This window comes from Myodes glareolus, chromosome 22 (assembly GCF_982192425.1).
Source record: "Myodes glareolus chromosome 22, mMyoGla1.1, whole genome shotgun sequence".
Classification (NCBI taxonomy): Eukaryota; Metazoa; Chordata; class Mammalia; order Rodentia; family Cricetidae; genus Myodes; species Myodes glareolus.
In genome coordinates this window covers 35,541,466-35,558,078 of record NC_142047.1, presented here as the reverse complement: position 1 = coordinate 35,558,078, position 16,613 = coordinate 35,541,466, and the positions used below count along the sequence as shown (strand labels likewise).

General features: G+C 48.1%; 1 protein-coding gene and 1 pseudogene across 1 annotated transcript; one reads left to right on the top strand and one right to left on the bottom strand.

Moving 5' to 3' along the window:
- Nucleotides 1-846: 846 nt before the first annotated feature.
- On the bottom strand, nt 847-7,261 carry Dpep3 (dipeptidase 3). The gene is made up of 10 exons (XM_048437052.3): nt 6,786-7,261; nt 6,233-6,359; nt 5,651-5,780; nt 5,193-5,334; nt 4,840-4,909; nt 4,548-4,724; nt 3,452-3,536; nt 2,967-3,042; nt 2,446-2,581; nt 847-1,183 (listed from the first exon to the last, which is right to left on the bottom strand). The coding sequence occupies exons 1-10, from the start codon at nt 7,061-7,063 to the stop codon at nt 941-943; spliced, it is 1,464 nt and encodes a 487-aa protein (XP_048293009.1). The 5' UTR covers nt 7,064-7,261; the 3' UTR covers nt 847-940.
- Nucleotides 7,262-10,357: 3,096 nt separating this feature from the next.
- On the top strand, nt 10,358-16,591 carry LOC148118521 (DPEP2 neighbor protein pseudogene; annotated as a pseudogene).
- The last annotated feature ends 22 nt before the right edge of the window (nt 16,592-16,613 follow it).

Here is a 16,613-nt window from a genome sequence, read left to right as displayed (position 1 = left end):
AAGAGAACCAGAAAGCTAGGCAGGATGGCACATACTCAAAATTCTAGTACTTGGATGGCAGAGGAATGAGGATCACTTGAACCCAGGAGTTCCAGGCCAGCTTAGGAAACATAGACTTGTTCTGTGGTGAGATTTTGTTTGTGATCTAACAAATAAAGCTTGCCTGAAGATCAGAGTGAAGCGCTAAGCCACAAGTTATCCATAGAGACCAGGCAGTGGTGGCACACACCTTTAATCCCAGCACTCAGGAGACAAGAGACAGACAGAGCTCTGTGAATTTAAGGCCATGCTGGGTTACACTAGATTGCTCCAGTCTCAAAGAAAAAGAGACAGGTTAGGGAGGTGGAGACAGTAGTGATATGGCTAGGCAGAGAGAGGAATATAAGGTGGGGGATGGGATGGGGAGTTGGAAGATGGGGGGGCACACACACACAAATGCACACACAGGAGTCTGAGGATTCAAAGGGACAGGATTGTCCCTTTGGTCTGAGCATTGGTAGAGTTAAGAACTGTAGTGGCTGGCTGCTCTGTTTCTCCCTGCCTCTCCCCCTGCCTGCCCTCCCTGTAGCTGCCTCCGGGTTTTTATTATTAAGACCAATTAGAATTTGTGCTACACTGATCTCCAAAACAAAACAAATAAACCCCTAAAACAAACAAAAATATAACCTTTCAGTGGGACCCTAATTTACTGTCCCAGTGATCCTTGGTTACGCTGTTGTATGGGCCCCTGCTTTCAGGATTTGGTGAATTGTCTCTGCCTGTCCAGAGGACCATGGCCACAGGTTCCCTCACCAGGGGTTCTCTGACCCTAATCCCAACAATAAAGAAAGGCCCTGGACACTTGGCTCAATGTTTTAAATATTTATTCTCAAAATAAACTGGGGCCTGGGCAGTGAGGAGGGGAACTTTGTGGATTTTGCCACATTGGCCTGTGGCCAGATCACCAAAGCCAAAGGACGAGGGCTAGGGAGCTGACAGTAGCCATGAGGCCTGAAACACGGCATGGGGGAGCTTCTGAGGCCCTCCGGAGGACCTGATTAGTTGGCCTCTTGGTCACCTTGAAGTGAGTGTCCTGGTGTTTCTCTTGGGGCTGAGTCAGGATGTGCGAATGGCAGGTGCTACTCAGCTGCCTGTCTGGAAACTTGACCTCCAGAGGGCTCTGCCCCAGGCTTCTCTCTCTCACCTGAGGGAAGGAGTCACAGTAAAACAGACACTCCCACCCCTCCCATGCTCCACTAGTGAACCACCTATCTGTGATGGTCAATCTTTCTTTTTCCCCCCTTTTTTTCCCTTTTTTTTTTTTTTTTTTTAATTTTTGAGGCAGGGTTTCTGTGTAGTCCTGGCTGTCTTGGAACTCACTCTATAGACCAGGCTGACTTTGAACCCAAGAGACCTGCCTGCCTCTGACTCCAAATGCTAGGGTTAAAGGTGTGTGCCACCACCGCCAACTAGTGACGACCAATCCTGATTGTTAACTTGACTATAACTGTAATCAAGTAAAACCCAAACAACTGGGCAATCCTGTGAGAGATTTCTTCTTTGTTTCTTTACATTGTTAATGATTTATTTATTTTTATTTTATGTGCCCTGGTGTTTTGCTTGAATGTATGTCTGTGTGAGGAATCTGTGATCCTTTGGAACTGAAGTTACAGACAGCTGTGAGCTGCCATGTGGCTGCTGGTAATTGAACCTGGGTCCTCTGGAAGAGCAGCCAGTGCTCTCTTTTAACTGCTGAGCCATCTCTATTACCTTCAGAGATTTTTTTTTCTTTTTCAGTCTTTTTTTCATTTTTGGGTTTTTGTTTGTTTGTTTTGTTTTTTAGTTTTTTGTGACAGGTTTCTCTGTGTAGCTCTGGCTGTCCTGGAACTCACTCTATGGACTAGGCTGACTTTGAACACAGAGATCCACCTGCCTCTGCCTGGGATTAAAGCTGTGTGTCACTACTGCCCGGCACCTGAAACTTTTTTTTGATTGGATAATCTCATTTAGGAAGACCCACCCCCTAAATCCTGGCCAATACCTGGTGACTGCCCAAATCAAAGAATATGGAAGGAGGAGTTTTTGCTTTTCGCCTTCTTGCCCTCACTAGCTGGAGGGCTCATCTACCCTGTTGCTGAGGTATTCTTTCTCTAGGACTAGAGCCTACTTCTTTGGGATTCTCACATTGAAGACCAGCAGCTCTCCAGGAATCCTCTGGGACTTCAGCACTAGACTGAGACTTCTGAGACATCCAGTCTTGTGGACTAAACAACTACTCCATTCTTGGCCTTTCCAGCAGGAGACAGCCATTGTTGGACTACCTGGACCATAGCCTGGAAACCATGCACAAATGTCCCCACCCCACATATGTATGTATGTAGTGTGTATGTGTGTGTATGCTCTATCAGTTCTGTCCCTTTAGAGAGGCATGACTAATACACTATCCTTTCCTTTTAACCCATGTACCTGTTCCACCTCTCTGAAGACGCGCAGCAGGTTTCCTCGAAGGACACCCTGCAGCTCCTGTTCATTCCAGCCCCGTCTCAGCAACTCCTCTATGAGCACTGGGTATGTAGACACGTCCTCCAGCCCCTGAGGGAACCTGTGCAGATATCCACCATGAGACTTTACCCCTAATTCTGGTCTAGCGCCTGCTATCCCACCAGCCCCAGGCACATAAGACCAAAACTAAGGACCAAGTTTTTTAGATTAGTGAACACGACTTTACAGATTTAAAAGATTGACTTTTAAATTTACAGACTTTAAAGATTGAGTTCTTGTGACTATACCCAGCCCACAACAGAGCTGGGCTGGGGAGGGCGCATTACCAAGATTCTTTTAGCCTAGGAGTGGGGAGAGGAGATGGGGACTGGAAGACCAGAGCTGGCAGTGAGGTCTGAGGATGAGCCGACTCTTGAATGGGGACCTAAGGCTTAAAACTTCTGCTGTTGCCTCCAGCCCAGGAGGAGCCCAGGGACAGCACTCACCTTCCAGATCCATCATAGTCTCCACCAATCCCAATGAATTCAGATCCAATGACTGTCCTGATGTGGTCAAAATGATCTAGAAAGCAGAGGTTGGTGGAAGAGTAGTAACTGGAGCATTTCTAAATGGAAAGTTGGGTCCTGGCCGGTTATCCAGCTCACATCTGGGTGACAGTGACGAGCTGAGTTTACAGTCCCCGGAAGGTCGGCCACTACCCAGCATGTGCTAGAGTTCAAGTCAGAACTGCACAGAGCTGAGGTATGTATGGAATCAGGGTAGAGAGACGGCTCAGTGGGTCCCAAGTTCAATGCCCAGCACCCACATAGTGGCTCACAACTACCTGTAACTCCAGTTCCAGGGAACCTGGCATCCCCTCTAGCCTCCATTTCTCTGTGGGGCACTAGGGATACACATGGTACACAGACATACAGGTAGGGAAAATACCCAGGAACATTTTTTTAAAATTAAGAGTTGAGATGGGACTCACCTGCCACAGTGGACACATTAGCAAGCAGATTGCACTGTAGCACCCCCATAGACAGTGTCACCATCACGATGCCACCGTTCTTTTTCTAAGGGGATAGAAAAGGGGCAGTCAGCCCGGCCCCACTGGATTGCTACTGTGCTTCCCTTAATGGAGGATGCTTGCAGGGCAGCAATCCAGCAGCGGCTGGAAGAATGTTTTCTCCTGAGTTTGGGGCTCCCTGGGTAAAACTGATTTGGACCTGGTTTCAAAGATGGAAGAAGGTTAGTCAGCCAATAGCATTCTTTACTCAGGGTCAAAACTCTCCTCCCAGTCAGATATGATGGCACATATAAGGCCAGCCCTTGGGAGGCCAAAGCAGAGTTAGTATAAGGTCCAGGTAGGACAGGACAGAACTATTTATGTAAGAGACCCTACCACAAACAAACAAGACTCTTTCCCCGTTCTTTACTTCCTTTTTGAATGTTTTGTTTTAAAATTTATTTATTATGTATATAGTGTTCTAGGCATCAGGTCTCATTATAATGGGTGTGAGCCACCATGTGGTTGCTGGGAATTGAACTCAGGACCTCTGGAAGAGCAGTCAGTGCTCTTAACCTCTGAGCCATGTCTCCAGCGCTCCTTTTTGAATTTTTGAGATAGGATCTTGCTATGTAGCCCAGGCTGGCCTCAACTCATGATCCTTCTACCTCATCCTCTCAAGTGCTGAGGTTGTAGGCATGTGTTATTATGTTTGGCTTTAAGACCCTCAAAATGAGTCAAATGTACTGGCACACACTTTTAATCTAGCACTTGGGAGGCAGAGGCAGGCAGATCTCTGCAAGTTCAAAGCTATCCTGGTCCACATATCGAGTTCCAGGGCATCCAGAATCAAATAATGAGACCTTGTCTCAAAAAATGGAAAAAAGTCAGGCAGTGGTGATGTATGCCTTTAATCCCAGCATTGGTAGGCAGAGGCAGGTGGATCTCTGTGAGTTCAAGGCCAGCCTGTCCTGTACAGAACGAGTTCTAGGCAGCTAAAGCCATCTTGGTCTACAGAGTGAGTTTCTCAGATGAAGTGTACTTAGTCTTGGGATTGAGGGCCCAGTTGGCTGCTCACCAGAAGCTGCAGGATGTCATCAGGAACATTCAGCAAATTGTCGCACACAGCTCTAGCCGCTGAGTGGGAGAAGATCACAGGAGCCCGAGACACCTCCAGGGTCCGCTTCACCAAGGTGTCTGAGCCGTGGGACAAGTCTATCATCATGCCCAGGCGGTTCATTTCTTCTACTACTTTCTGCAGGGACAATTGGATTTGGGAGGGAGCAGAGGGTGTCAGGGAGCAAAGGTGTGTACAAGGATCTGCAGGGAACACACAGGGTAGAGAGAGAGTATGGTACAAGAGTCCTCACCTCACCGAAGCTTGTCAGTCCACTGATGTTGGTATAGAAGTGGTGTCTGAATTTCGTGGCGCTCTCTGCCCTGCAAGACAGACAAGAGAAAGCAATTCTTGCTGGCTATAGTTGGTGACTAGGGGCGGGGGCTCTGCTTATCCATTCTACACGTAGAACAGATGAGGACCAGGGCCAGCTAGCTGGTGGAAGTGTGAGGGACCTGCTGGGAGACCTCTCCCCTCCTCTCACCCTCACCCTCCCCACGCGCGCAGATCACTTTATTGTCATTGCTTCTGCCAGGTCCATGCCACGGAGAGAAGTTTCCTCACCACACCGTCTGCCATGCCACCGGGGCCAGGCACCATGCTTACCAGGGTGTGCTGCAGGTCAAGGTAAGTGCCAGGGAGCGCACTCCAAGCTTGTAGAAACTGCGCAACACTGAGAGGCTGGTGTCCAGTGAGTGACCGCCCTCGACGCCAATGAGGCAGGCCAGCTTCCGAGTGTTATTCAGACCTAGAAAAGAGTGGTGAGTCCAACAGCCACATCTGATGGGACCCACTGCATGTACTGGCTTTTTGGGACCCTAGTCTATTTGGATGCAAAGCTTCCTAGGCCTGGATATAGGGGGAGGGCCTTGGACTTCCCACAGGGCAGGGTTCCCTGCCCTCTCTTAAGGAGGGAGGGGGAAGGAGGAGGGGGAGTGGGGGAGTGGGAGAGGAGTGGGGGAGGGGAGGAAGTGTAAATTTTTTAATGGGGAAAAAAATAAAATAAATAATTAAATAAGCAGAAAAGAGCCACTGGTGTCATCCCAGGCTGTGTCCCAGTTCACCTTCAGCTGAGGTCACAAGCTCCAGCTCAGGGTAAGCAGTGCACATTCGGCGAATGAGGTCGATCTGTTCCAGGGCAAGGCGCACAGCATCCCGGTCCTGGGTTTCGCATGGGATGTAGGCTGACCAGAACTAGAGGGAGGTCCAGAGGTCCACAATGAAGCCAATATGGTCTCTTAGGCCCACCGTTTCTGCCTCAGCCCCGACAGCAGCCATGTAAGCCAATGGTTCCCCATAGTGTCCTCATGAGTATTAAGCTTGGCAGCCGGTGAATAAGCTGTGGACTAATGACATAGCCGTTGCCTGTCCATGATCCCGTGTGAATGTCCCAGGCAAGGCTACCATATCTTTTGTGGTTCTAGCAACCTCAACCTCCACACTCTCCAGGGGTTTTCTGGTTCTTTTCTATGTATTCCCCTGAACCTGAGCATCTGTGCAGCTCATCTGTGTTGGTCTTCCATGTCCTCATACATCCTTGTATTTGCATGACGGTGTACTGCATGCCCCAAGTACCTAGCCGTCTAGGGCCTGGCCTACTCAGGTTTCTGTGTCCCGCAACGTCCCCATTCTTCTGGCATGGTTACCTGGGCGCCCACAAGGCCTTCTCTAAGCCTATCCAGGCTGGTCTGGCCGCGGGTAAAATTGCGCAGATTCACATCCTGCAGCTTATTCTGGAAGAGTTCTCTCAGGCGCAGAGGCAGGTCGTTATGGCTGAAGATGTGGTCAGTGTGAGAACATGGTCTCCAGGTCAGAAGCTTCAGCCCGGGTATTGTTTCTCCCCTACCTCACCAGGCACCACCTCCTTCAAGCCAAGTTGGAAAGCATTTCCACAGGCAATGGCGCCAAAGGGAGAAGGGGCACCCATGAACGACAGAAGGGAAAGGCCATCCAGCGAAGGTGTGAAGGGGCCTCATCAATAGTCTAAGGGTAAGCTTAGCCCTCTCTTTTGGTTTTTCGAGACAGGGTTTTTGTGTGAAACAGTCCTGGCTGTCCTGGAACTCGCTCTGTAACCAGGCTGGCCTAAAACTCACAGAGATCCGCCTGCCTCTGCCACCCGCGAGTGCTGGGATTAAAAACATGCGTCACCGCCTCCCAGCAAGCTTAGCCCTCTTCGGTCCCACGCCGGCACATACGCACCCATCCACGAGCGGGAAGTTTCCCATCAGGGCCAGTGCTTGCTCTCGAAGTCGAGGGTCACTGGTCATGCCAGGTGTGGTGGAGGCATTGAAAGTGCCCGGAGTGGCATTGGCACTGGAGGTCGCCAGTGTGGTCGAAAAGCTGGAGATGCTCCGAGTGGTCGGGGTGCAGGTTACCCACAGAGGCGGAACTACAAGTAGCACCTCCAGCAGGAACAGCCAGGGCCCCAGAGGCCGTAGGCCGAGCGCGCGGAGACCCTCAAGACCCGCGGGCTGCATGTTGCTCAGGCTTGGTCACAAAAGCCTGAGAAGGGCTGGGATAGGACAGAGGGTGTCAATGGGGTTCTGACCTTCGATTCAGGGTGCCTAGGACGCGGCCTCGCTTGGAAAAGCTTGCAGTCACACGGCTGTGCAACGGACGCTCTGGAACTTTCCACCCCTAGAAGCGCAGTGCAGTCGCTAGAGGGCACCACCGCTCTTCCGCTCCCCCAAGTAGAAGGGCGCCCCCTTGGGCCTGGCGGGTCTCTGCTTGCAGCATCCACCTACTCACTCACTGCTTCTGGTTTCCGGCTGAGATGAAGGAGGAGGGAGACTAGCGGGGAACAATAAGGGAAGGGCGAGAAATCTAACTAATCTCACCCCATAGCCGTTACGTAAACGTGTTAACGCCCAAATGTAACTTATCCTCAATAGGGTCAAATATCATGCTAAGTTCCGCTTAGAGTAGTAAGTTAGATCTGTGTGGGTTTTGTTAGGTTTTCTAGACTTGTTTTTGTGGTGGGGTCTCGCTGTGTTGCTGGGACTAGCCTGGAGCTCCTGAACTCAAGTTATCGACAATATGAGCACTGTCACATCGCCACTAACAGAAGAAATCTTGTCTAGTCAAGTGTAAAATCCCGGCGATCAGAAGGTAAGGGCAGGGCTGTGAGTTTGAAGCCGATTTGGGCTATAAAGCAATATCCTGCATCAGAATAAAACATCATGCGTAGTAGCTCACACACATAATCCCAGCATTTGGAAGACGGAGGCATGAGGGTTTCAGAACACTCAAAGCCAACCTGGGCTACACAGACTCCTAGGCCAACCTGAACTAAAGAGTAAGACCTTGTCTCAAACCAGGTAACCAGCAAACTAAACTATGATTCTCCGCTGAGAAACCTGCGTCTGCATTTGACTGTAGTTAGCTTTCCCTAAACATCTCTCTCCCTCCTGAAACATCTCTTCCAAGATACACTAAAATGGTTTCTTACTAAATTTCTAGGGTTAGAGAGGTGGCTCAGTGGTTCAGAGCACCGTCTTCTCTTCTAGAGGTCCTGAGTTCAATTCTCAGCAGCCACATGGCAGCTCACAACCATCAGTGATGGATCCGATGCCCTCTTCTGGTGAGCAGACTTACATACAAACAAATCACTCAGAAAGTCCATAAACAAAATGGTAATAATAAATTTCTGCTGTTCTCATAAAGAAGGTGAAGGGCATCGAGATGGCTCTGAGTACGAGCATTTGCTATGCCAGCCAGACTACCTGAGTTCTATGTGCATATCTCATTATTAAAAAAATAATTTATTTAGATTCATTTTATGTGCATTGGTGTGATGGTGTCAGATCCCTTGGCACTGAAGTGACAGACAGTTGTGAGCTGCCATGTGGGTGCTGGGAACTGAACCCAGGTCCTCCAGAAGAGCAGTCAGTGCTCTTAACCACTGAGCCATCTCTCCAGCCCCGCATATCTCATCTTTAAAAAAGACTTAGATGCAGTGGCATGTATCTGTAACCTCAGCACCCCTGCAGGGAAGAAAGACCCTGCCTCAGTAAGGAGGAAGTTGTCCTCTGACCTCAATAGGAATGTCATGGTAGGTAGTCACTGCCTCCTTTCTTTCACACACATGATAATAATAAAATAATTTTTACAAACGGAGATAAAAAAGCTAAGTAAAACAAAGGGTGCAGTTCAGAGGTAGAGCGAGTGCCTAACATGTACGATGGCCTAGGTTTAACCCCACTACCATATTTGAGTAGATAAGGACATTAAAAAAAAACTACTTTCCGTGGGAAGTGGTGGCACACAGACGGGAGGCAGAGGCAGGCAGATCTCTGTGAGTTCAGGGTTAGCCTGGTCTACAAAGGGAGTTCCAGGACATCCAGGCCTACACAGAGAAACCCTGTCTCAAAAAGAAAAAAAAAATGAAACAAAATAAAAACCTATCTTCTTAGCCAGGTATAGTGGCACATGCCTTTAATCCCAGCACCAATGAAGCAGAGGTGAACAGATCTCTGAGACAGGCTAGCCTGAGTCTATACAGTGAGTTCCAGGCTAGCCAAGGCTGCAGAGGAAGACCCTATCTTAAAAAAGTCTTCTTGAAAGCAGAAAAAACATTTAGAAGACATAAAAGAGGGTTGGAGGATTGCTCAGTAGGATCTACCTTTGGGCTATCTCTTTCTCTACGGATGTTGTGGAGACAAAGACGCACATTCAACACGATGGGAACCCTGATAAATATGTTCTCTGTTTTGAGCTGGAACATGAGGAATGCATCCTCGGAGGCTGGATGATTCAGAATTAGAGTCCCTAGGCATGTTGCAATTGTGTTTATTAAGCAATTCCTTTTTCTATTCTTCTCTCATACATTACATACTGACTGCAATTTCCCCTTCCTCTATTCCTCCCAGTTTCCCCGTCTCCCACTTTCCCCAGATCCACTCTTCTGTTTCCTTTCAGAAAAGAGCAGACCTTTCAGGGATGTCAACTGAACATGGCATAACAATTTACAATAAGAACAGGCACAAACCCTCATATCAAGGCTGGACCAGGCAACCCAGTAGGAGGAAAAGACAAAAGAGTCAGAGACACTCCTACTCCCACTGTGGGGGTCCCACAAGAATACCAAGAATACACCCATAACGTATATGCAGAGGATCTATCTCAGACCCATACACGCTCCATGATTGCCAATTCAGTCTCCATGATCCCCTATGAGCTCCGCTTAATTGATTCTATGTGCTGTGTTCTCATGGTGTCCTTGGCCCCTCTGGCTTCTCCAATCCTTCACCACTACCACCCCCTTTGGCAGGGTTCCCTGCGCTCCTCCTGGAGTCTGGCTTTTCTGCATCTGCTAAGTAATGGCTTCTTTACCAGTAGAGCTGCCTTACCTCTGCTGAAGGATACACATCGTGATGCTGGGGCTTGAACTGGAAGCAATCAGTGCTGGAATCACATTACTAAGACTCCTTGCCACAGGGCCACTCAGCCGACACTGAGAGGAGGAGGAAAGAGGGGTGTCTTTCCTGTTGTTCCTGTTCCTCTCGTCACCCTCAGGAGCAGTGGTTGGCTCTGCTTGCCAGTTTCTTTTGACTGTCACAGACCTGCCTTGGCATTAGAGCATCTCCGCCTGCAGGGCAGACGTAGAGTCTCATAACAAAGACATGCGGGTACATGCCTGTGATCCCTAGACTCAGGAGGCTGAGACAGGAGGATTGTCAGAAGTCTGAAGATAGCCTAGGTTACACAGCAAGATTATCTCAGAAAAAAAAAAAACAACCCAAATAACAATTAAAAAAATTTGGCTCAGCACCATGAGGCTCCGTAAGTGTCTAGTTCCCACTGGCACCCGCTCCTTTTCCTTTGTTTCTACAATCTAGAAAGGTGAATACAGCTTTCAGAATTCACGTTGGAGCTCACCTCAGTGTCACCTTGTACCTTTGCTGCAACTCTGTGATCCGTTCCCTCCGCTTTAACTGGCAGGAGCAGCTGGGCAGCAGTAGTTCCTGCCAACATCCCGGCTACGGAAAGCCCGAGGCGGGAAAAGTGTCTTGAAATAGAGGGCGTTCTGTTCTGTACGACACAATGGCTTTAGTCTAGCCTGGGCTATCGTCCTTGCTTCCGCATAAACAAACCCTAAGCAATAAATAATTAAAAAAATAAAGACAACAGTATTAGAAGTTACTCAATGACAACTCAGAATAAAGTCAAAAATGGAGCCTAAGGCAAAAAGAACTTCATCCTAACAGGCTGCACGGGCTGTTACGTGAGTGCAGGAGAGGCAGGACTGACGCTAGCCCATTAGCCAACCCCATCCATCTATCTGTTTATTGAACAAGGGTTGTTATGCCATCTAGTGTGCCTCAAGTCACTCAGAACTAGGAGATGGGACAGACTGGACTTGATGGAGAACCACTGTAATGTCAGAACTCCGGAGGCAGAAGCAAGATGATCCTAGCACGTTTGAGGCTAGCCTAGTCTATACACTGAGCTCCAAGCTATCCAGGGACACATAGCAAGACTTTGTCTTTAAAAAAGAAATTAGGGTATGCTGGGTAGTGGTGGCACTTGCCTTTACTCCCAGCACTTGAGAGGCAGAGGCAGGCAGATCTCTGTGAGTTTGGGGTCAGCCTGGTCTACAGAGTGAGTTCCAGGACAGTCAGGGGTATTACATGGAGAAACCCTGTCTCGAAAAAAAAAATAGACTGATCAAAATAAGTAATAGAATATGCAGGTATCCGTGATGGGAATTGTAGCTTAGTAACAGAGCACTTGACAGGCATGTGCAAGACTCTGAGTGTGACCTTCAACAGCAAGGCCTCCCACACACTACAACTTCAGATAATTACTAGAACAAAGCTCTGTGTGGTGGCCATGCCTGTAATCCCAGCACTTGCTAAGCTGATGAAAGGAGGACTGAGAGCTCAAGGCCAGTCTGGACTCCATAGTGAGCTGTGTGCAAACCGGAGCCATGTCGCCCTGCCTGGAAGAAAGAGAAATAAGGGATGTTCTGTTAGACTAAGTACTAAGGGAAGGCTTCAGCGGAGAAGGTAGCGAGGGAGTCTTGGGAGCCAGAGTGAAAGTTTTCCTGGAGGAGACAGCATGTGTAAATACCGTGAGACAGAAATGAGGCCAACCTGTTCCAGCAGCGGTGAGGAAAGATCCAGAGCAGCAAATGTTGTGACGGGAGTAGGTGTTGGACAGGCTACAGAAGGCTTTGGCAGCTGTGGTGAGGAGAGCTGCTTTTGGCTTTGGTCTGAAGGGGAGTTATAGGAGGAACCTGAACAAGACAGTTAGGACATCTGATATAGAAGCTGACAAGGTTACTCTGGCTGCCGCAAGCTAGGTAAAGCGACGAGTGCGAACAGAGGAATGTCTCCCAGTGGTGAAGTGGACAGCTGGTCCTAAGGAAGGGGAGGGAGGGCTGTGAGCAGAGAAGGAACAGCGTAGAGTTGGGTGTGTAGTCCAGGACTACCCACATCAGTCACCTGGAACAGGAAGCAGCTATTATAAGCAACTCACTGTCTTTCGTACTAGTCAGTCTGCCCTGGAGACAGCACAGCCAGCTTCAGGAGCCAGAGCAGCAGGACGGATGCTTCTTCCTCAGGCAATACCACGAAGTTCCCATAATGAAGCTAGGGGATGGCGATACAGGCCTGGGGCTCCTAGAGTCTTCTCCATGGGAAGACCCTGTTAGCCCACCACAGGGCCTCTGATAATCTGTGCGAAGACCAATGTGGGGTCACTGGAGAGACCCAAGAGTTTGACAGTTCTGAGACAAGGGACAAAAACAAAACAAACTCACTTAGGACTCTTGAGAGGGGCTAGGGAGGTGACTCAGTGGTTAATAACACTTGTTCTTGCAGCGGGTCAAAGTTTAGTTCCCAGCACCCATACAGTGGTTCACAACCATCGTAATTCCAGTTCCAGGTATCTGATGAGGATAGCTGATATACACATGGTGCACATACATATGTAAAGGCAAAACTCTTACACATAAAATAAGTAGGTGCTGGAGAGAGCACTGACTGCTCTTCCAGAGGAACTAGGTTCAATTCCCAGAACCCACATGGTGGCTGACATTAAATAAATAAATAAATAATTTTAAAATGAATGCTAGATCCTAGCACTCATACCAGTTTTGAAACTGAAGGCCCAGAAATACACAGTTAAAAGCCTCTAATAGCTGGCTACATTGGTGCATGTCTGTAGTATAGCTACTTAGGAGGCTGAGGCAGGAGGATTCCTCATGCCACAACCTGAAGGACAGGTTAAGTAATAAAAGGCTTCCACACCTGTAAACAAACAGGTAAATAAAAACTTCCCCAAATTGCCAGTATATAGGAAACAGGAAACAGAGGAACACACTAAATTACACTGTTAGGGTGTAATCAGTAAACTCAAAAACACGGAAAATGGGGTGAGAGGAGTTGAGGGAGGGGAAACTGTGATAGAATATATCGATGAAAATATATTTCCAAAAAATTTTTAAAAGACAACAAAACAAAACCCAGAAAATACCAAGGACAAAACCAGTATTCTTTTTTAATGTCAGTTTCATCCTGGGTGTGGTGGTGCCTGCCTTTAGTCCCCACATTCCACAGAGTAGGCAGAGACAAGTGGATCTCTGTGAGTTAGGGACCAGCATGGTTTCCATAGAGTTCTAGACGAGCTGGGGCTGTATCGTGAGACCCTGTCTCAAAAACAAAACAAATCCAATTGCAAGGAATTACTAATTCTTTTAAAGGAGGAAGACCCACCTACAGATTAAGTCATAACAACTGCATACAATATGAAATATCTTTAGAATACTAAGATTCAAATAATCAACTATAAAAATTGAACAATCATGGATATTTGAACTTGATAGTTTAGAATAATAATGATGTTTTATGAAGCCTGGCATAGTGACACACACCTGTAATCCCAGCATCCCAGCACTTGGGAGACTGAGGCTGAATTGTAGTGAGTTTGAGATCAGATTGGGGTATGTAGCAATTTCTGGGATACATAGTCTGTATAGAGTGAGACTCTGTGCAATCAATCAATCAATAAACAAACAAGGGCTGGGTGGTGGTGGCACACACCTTTAGTCCCAGCACTTGGGAGGCAGAGGCAGGTGGATTTCTGTGAGTTCGAGGCCAGCCTGGTCTACAAGAGCCAGGACAGGCTTCAAAGTTACAGAGAAACCCTGTCTCGAAAAAAAAAAAATACCCAACCAAGCAAATAAATAAAGGTACTCAGCACTTGGGATGCAGAAACAGGTGGATCTCTGTGAGTTCAAGGCCAGCCTGGTCTACAAAGCGAGTTCCAGGACAGCCAGAGCTACATAGTGAGACCCTCTCTCAAGAAAAAAGTCCTCACCCCACACTGACAAGCCACCTCTGACCAGGCCAAACCTTCTAAACAGTTCCCTTCTGGAACAGTTCTACTAAATGAAGACCAAGCACTCAAATATATGAGCCTGTGGGGGCTCTGTTGTTTTGGTGCTGTTTTGTTTTTACCAGGGCCAGGCTATAGGGGCCATCCCTGCCCCCTTCCAGAGAGGGTTTTTCTTGTAGCCTTCGCTCTCCTGGAACTCACTCTGTAGACCAGGATGTCGTCAAACTCAGAGATCCACCGGCTTCTGTTTCCCAAGTATTAGGATTAAAGATGTGCACCACCACCACCTGACTAGAGCTATCGTTCTTATTCAAACCACCACAGCCTGGTCCCATTTAGGGACCAGTTATTGTTCAATATTGAGGGCGAATGACATTCCATCTCTAGGCAAGTGTTTATTTGGAAAGCCCCTCATCTTATTAATTTAGCCTTTTCTTTGGTATATAAAGTGCTTTCATTAGACTTTTTTTTTAAAAAAAAAATCTTTGATACAGTTTTCCTATGTAACCCAGGTAACCCACAACATCTCCATTGAGATAAGGCTGGTTCCAAACTGTGGCAATCCTCCTGCCTCTCCTTCCCAAGAGCTAAGATTAGAGGCACACACCCCATGTCTGGCCAGACCCTTTCTTGATGAGACTCAACAGAAACAATGTACTTTATTGCCCAGTGGTGAATGGAAGAGCTTGGGAAAGGCTGTTGAAACCTTCAGGGGCTTTCCTGAGCTGTCCTGGAAAACACATGCTGACCCTCTGCTGCCTGTAAGTGGAAGCTGCTGAGTGTTAGAGAAAAGGCGTCATACACATGGGAAGACACAGGAGGTAGGGCTTGTGGAGGGGAAGTCATGTTGGGAATGGAGGAGTAAGGAAAAGGTATCTTCCCTGGTGCTGGAGCACACACCTTTAATCCCAGCCCTTGGGAGGCAGAGGCAGGGCTGTTACAGAGAGAAGCCCTATATTAAAAAAAGAAAAAGGGGAAACGGTGTCTCAGGAAGTTGGAGTAATGTGTGAGAGGTAATCTTTGATTTGGGGTGTGGTGACGCATGCCTTTAATCATAAGGAAAAGTTCCTCTTCAACTCTGTGAGTCTGAGGTCAAACCTGGTCTACAGAGCTAGTTCTAGGGAAGCCAGGGTTACACCATGAACTTGCAAAAAAAAAAAAAAAGAATCTTATTTTAAAAATGAAGTGAGGTAGAGTGATGGCTCCACACTTAAGAAAGCTTGTTGCCCAGCTCAGAGGACCCAGGTAACACACTGGGTATGGCCTCAAATTACCTGTAAGCCCAGTGATGTGAGGGCAGAAGATGAGGATTGCTGGGGCCTTGAGGTTGCCAACCTAGCTAAAAAGAACTTCTAGGTTCAATTTGAAACCAGGCCTCAAAGGTAGAAAATAATAGGGTAGGACACGGGTTGCCCTCCTCTGGCATTAGCCTCTATGCCTGCCCAGGCACATGCACCCACAAACGCAACTACACAACACAAATAAATACGAGAGAGAAAGAGAGAGAGTTAGAATTCAAGGTCAATCACAGTTACAGCTCTCAGTATGTTAAAATAATGTCTCAAAAAAGAAAACAGCATACTGAAACCTAGCTAAAACAGGGCTACTGTTAAGTGTAGCTGGAATGAACAGATCCCAAGAGGGGCGGCCAACCACGATGGGAGGAGTTCTTAACAAATTTATCTTACACCGCTTTTCCAAACATACTCATTACAGCCCAGAAACAGCAGGCTTTTAGAAATCCTTCTCATTTGTGGGAGGAGAAACGAAGGGGGGGGGTCTCAGCTGTAGCTAGCTTGAGGGTCTACCGTTCTTTATGGAGATGGGCCACACATGCAGGCCTCACACAGCTGCCACTGGCTCCCCAGAAGCCAAGTGCTCTTACAGAAGCTCCCTCCAAGGGGACCCACGGCAGTGACAGGCAAGGCTGTGTCTAGGATGCCAAGCAGACAGGAGGGCTTCAGGCAGAGACAGGAAGGGACCTGAGAGGAAGGGCTCTGCAGCACAGAGGATGGAGCAGGAGGGACTGATCAGTTCTGGTTTTCCCTGCAGCACCCATTCCTCCCACAGCCCCCCCTTCCCCCGGATACTACCATGTCCTCTACAGAGAGCACGCACAAGCCCAGATAGCCTGGCATGGAGAGACATACTGCCTGATTGGAGGCTACCGTGTCTATGGGGATGCTCCGCTGGCCACCCCGGCAAAGGCTGAGGAAGAGAAGCCAGCACCCAGGAGGGCTCGCAAGAGACAGAGAGTTCAAGAAGAGTCAGACCAAGATCTGGGGTATCCTAGTGCCCTGCTCTTAACCTCTGAGCCATCTCCATCTCTTGGGCTTTTTAAAGTTTGAGTCTGAAGGATTGAATTTCGGTCCTCATGCTTGCTTGTAGGGCAAGCACTTCACTTCCAGAGCTATTGCACCAGCTTTCATTTGTTTATTTAGTATTTATTTATTTGTTTATTTATTTATTTTTGAGACAAGTTCCCCAGTACCCCAGGCTGGTTCCCCAGCTCGGCCTGACCTTGAAATTTCTGCTCCTCCCGACTCTACCTCTCAAGTGCTAGAGCCGCAGATGTGCAGCAACAGGCCTGGTTTTATGCAGTGCTGCACATGCTGCATGCTGGGCAAGCGCTCTACCAACTAAGCTACAAAAGAGCCCAGTATTAGCTCTTAATATTGCTTGTTATTA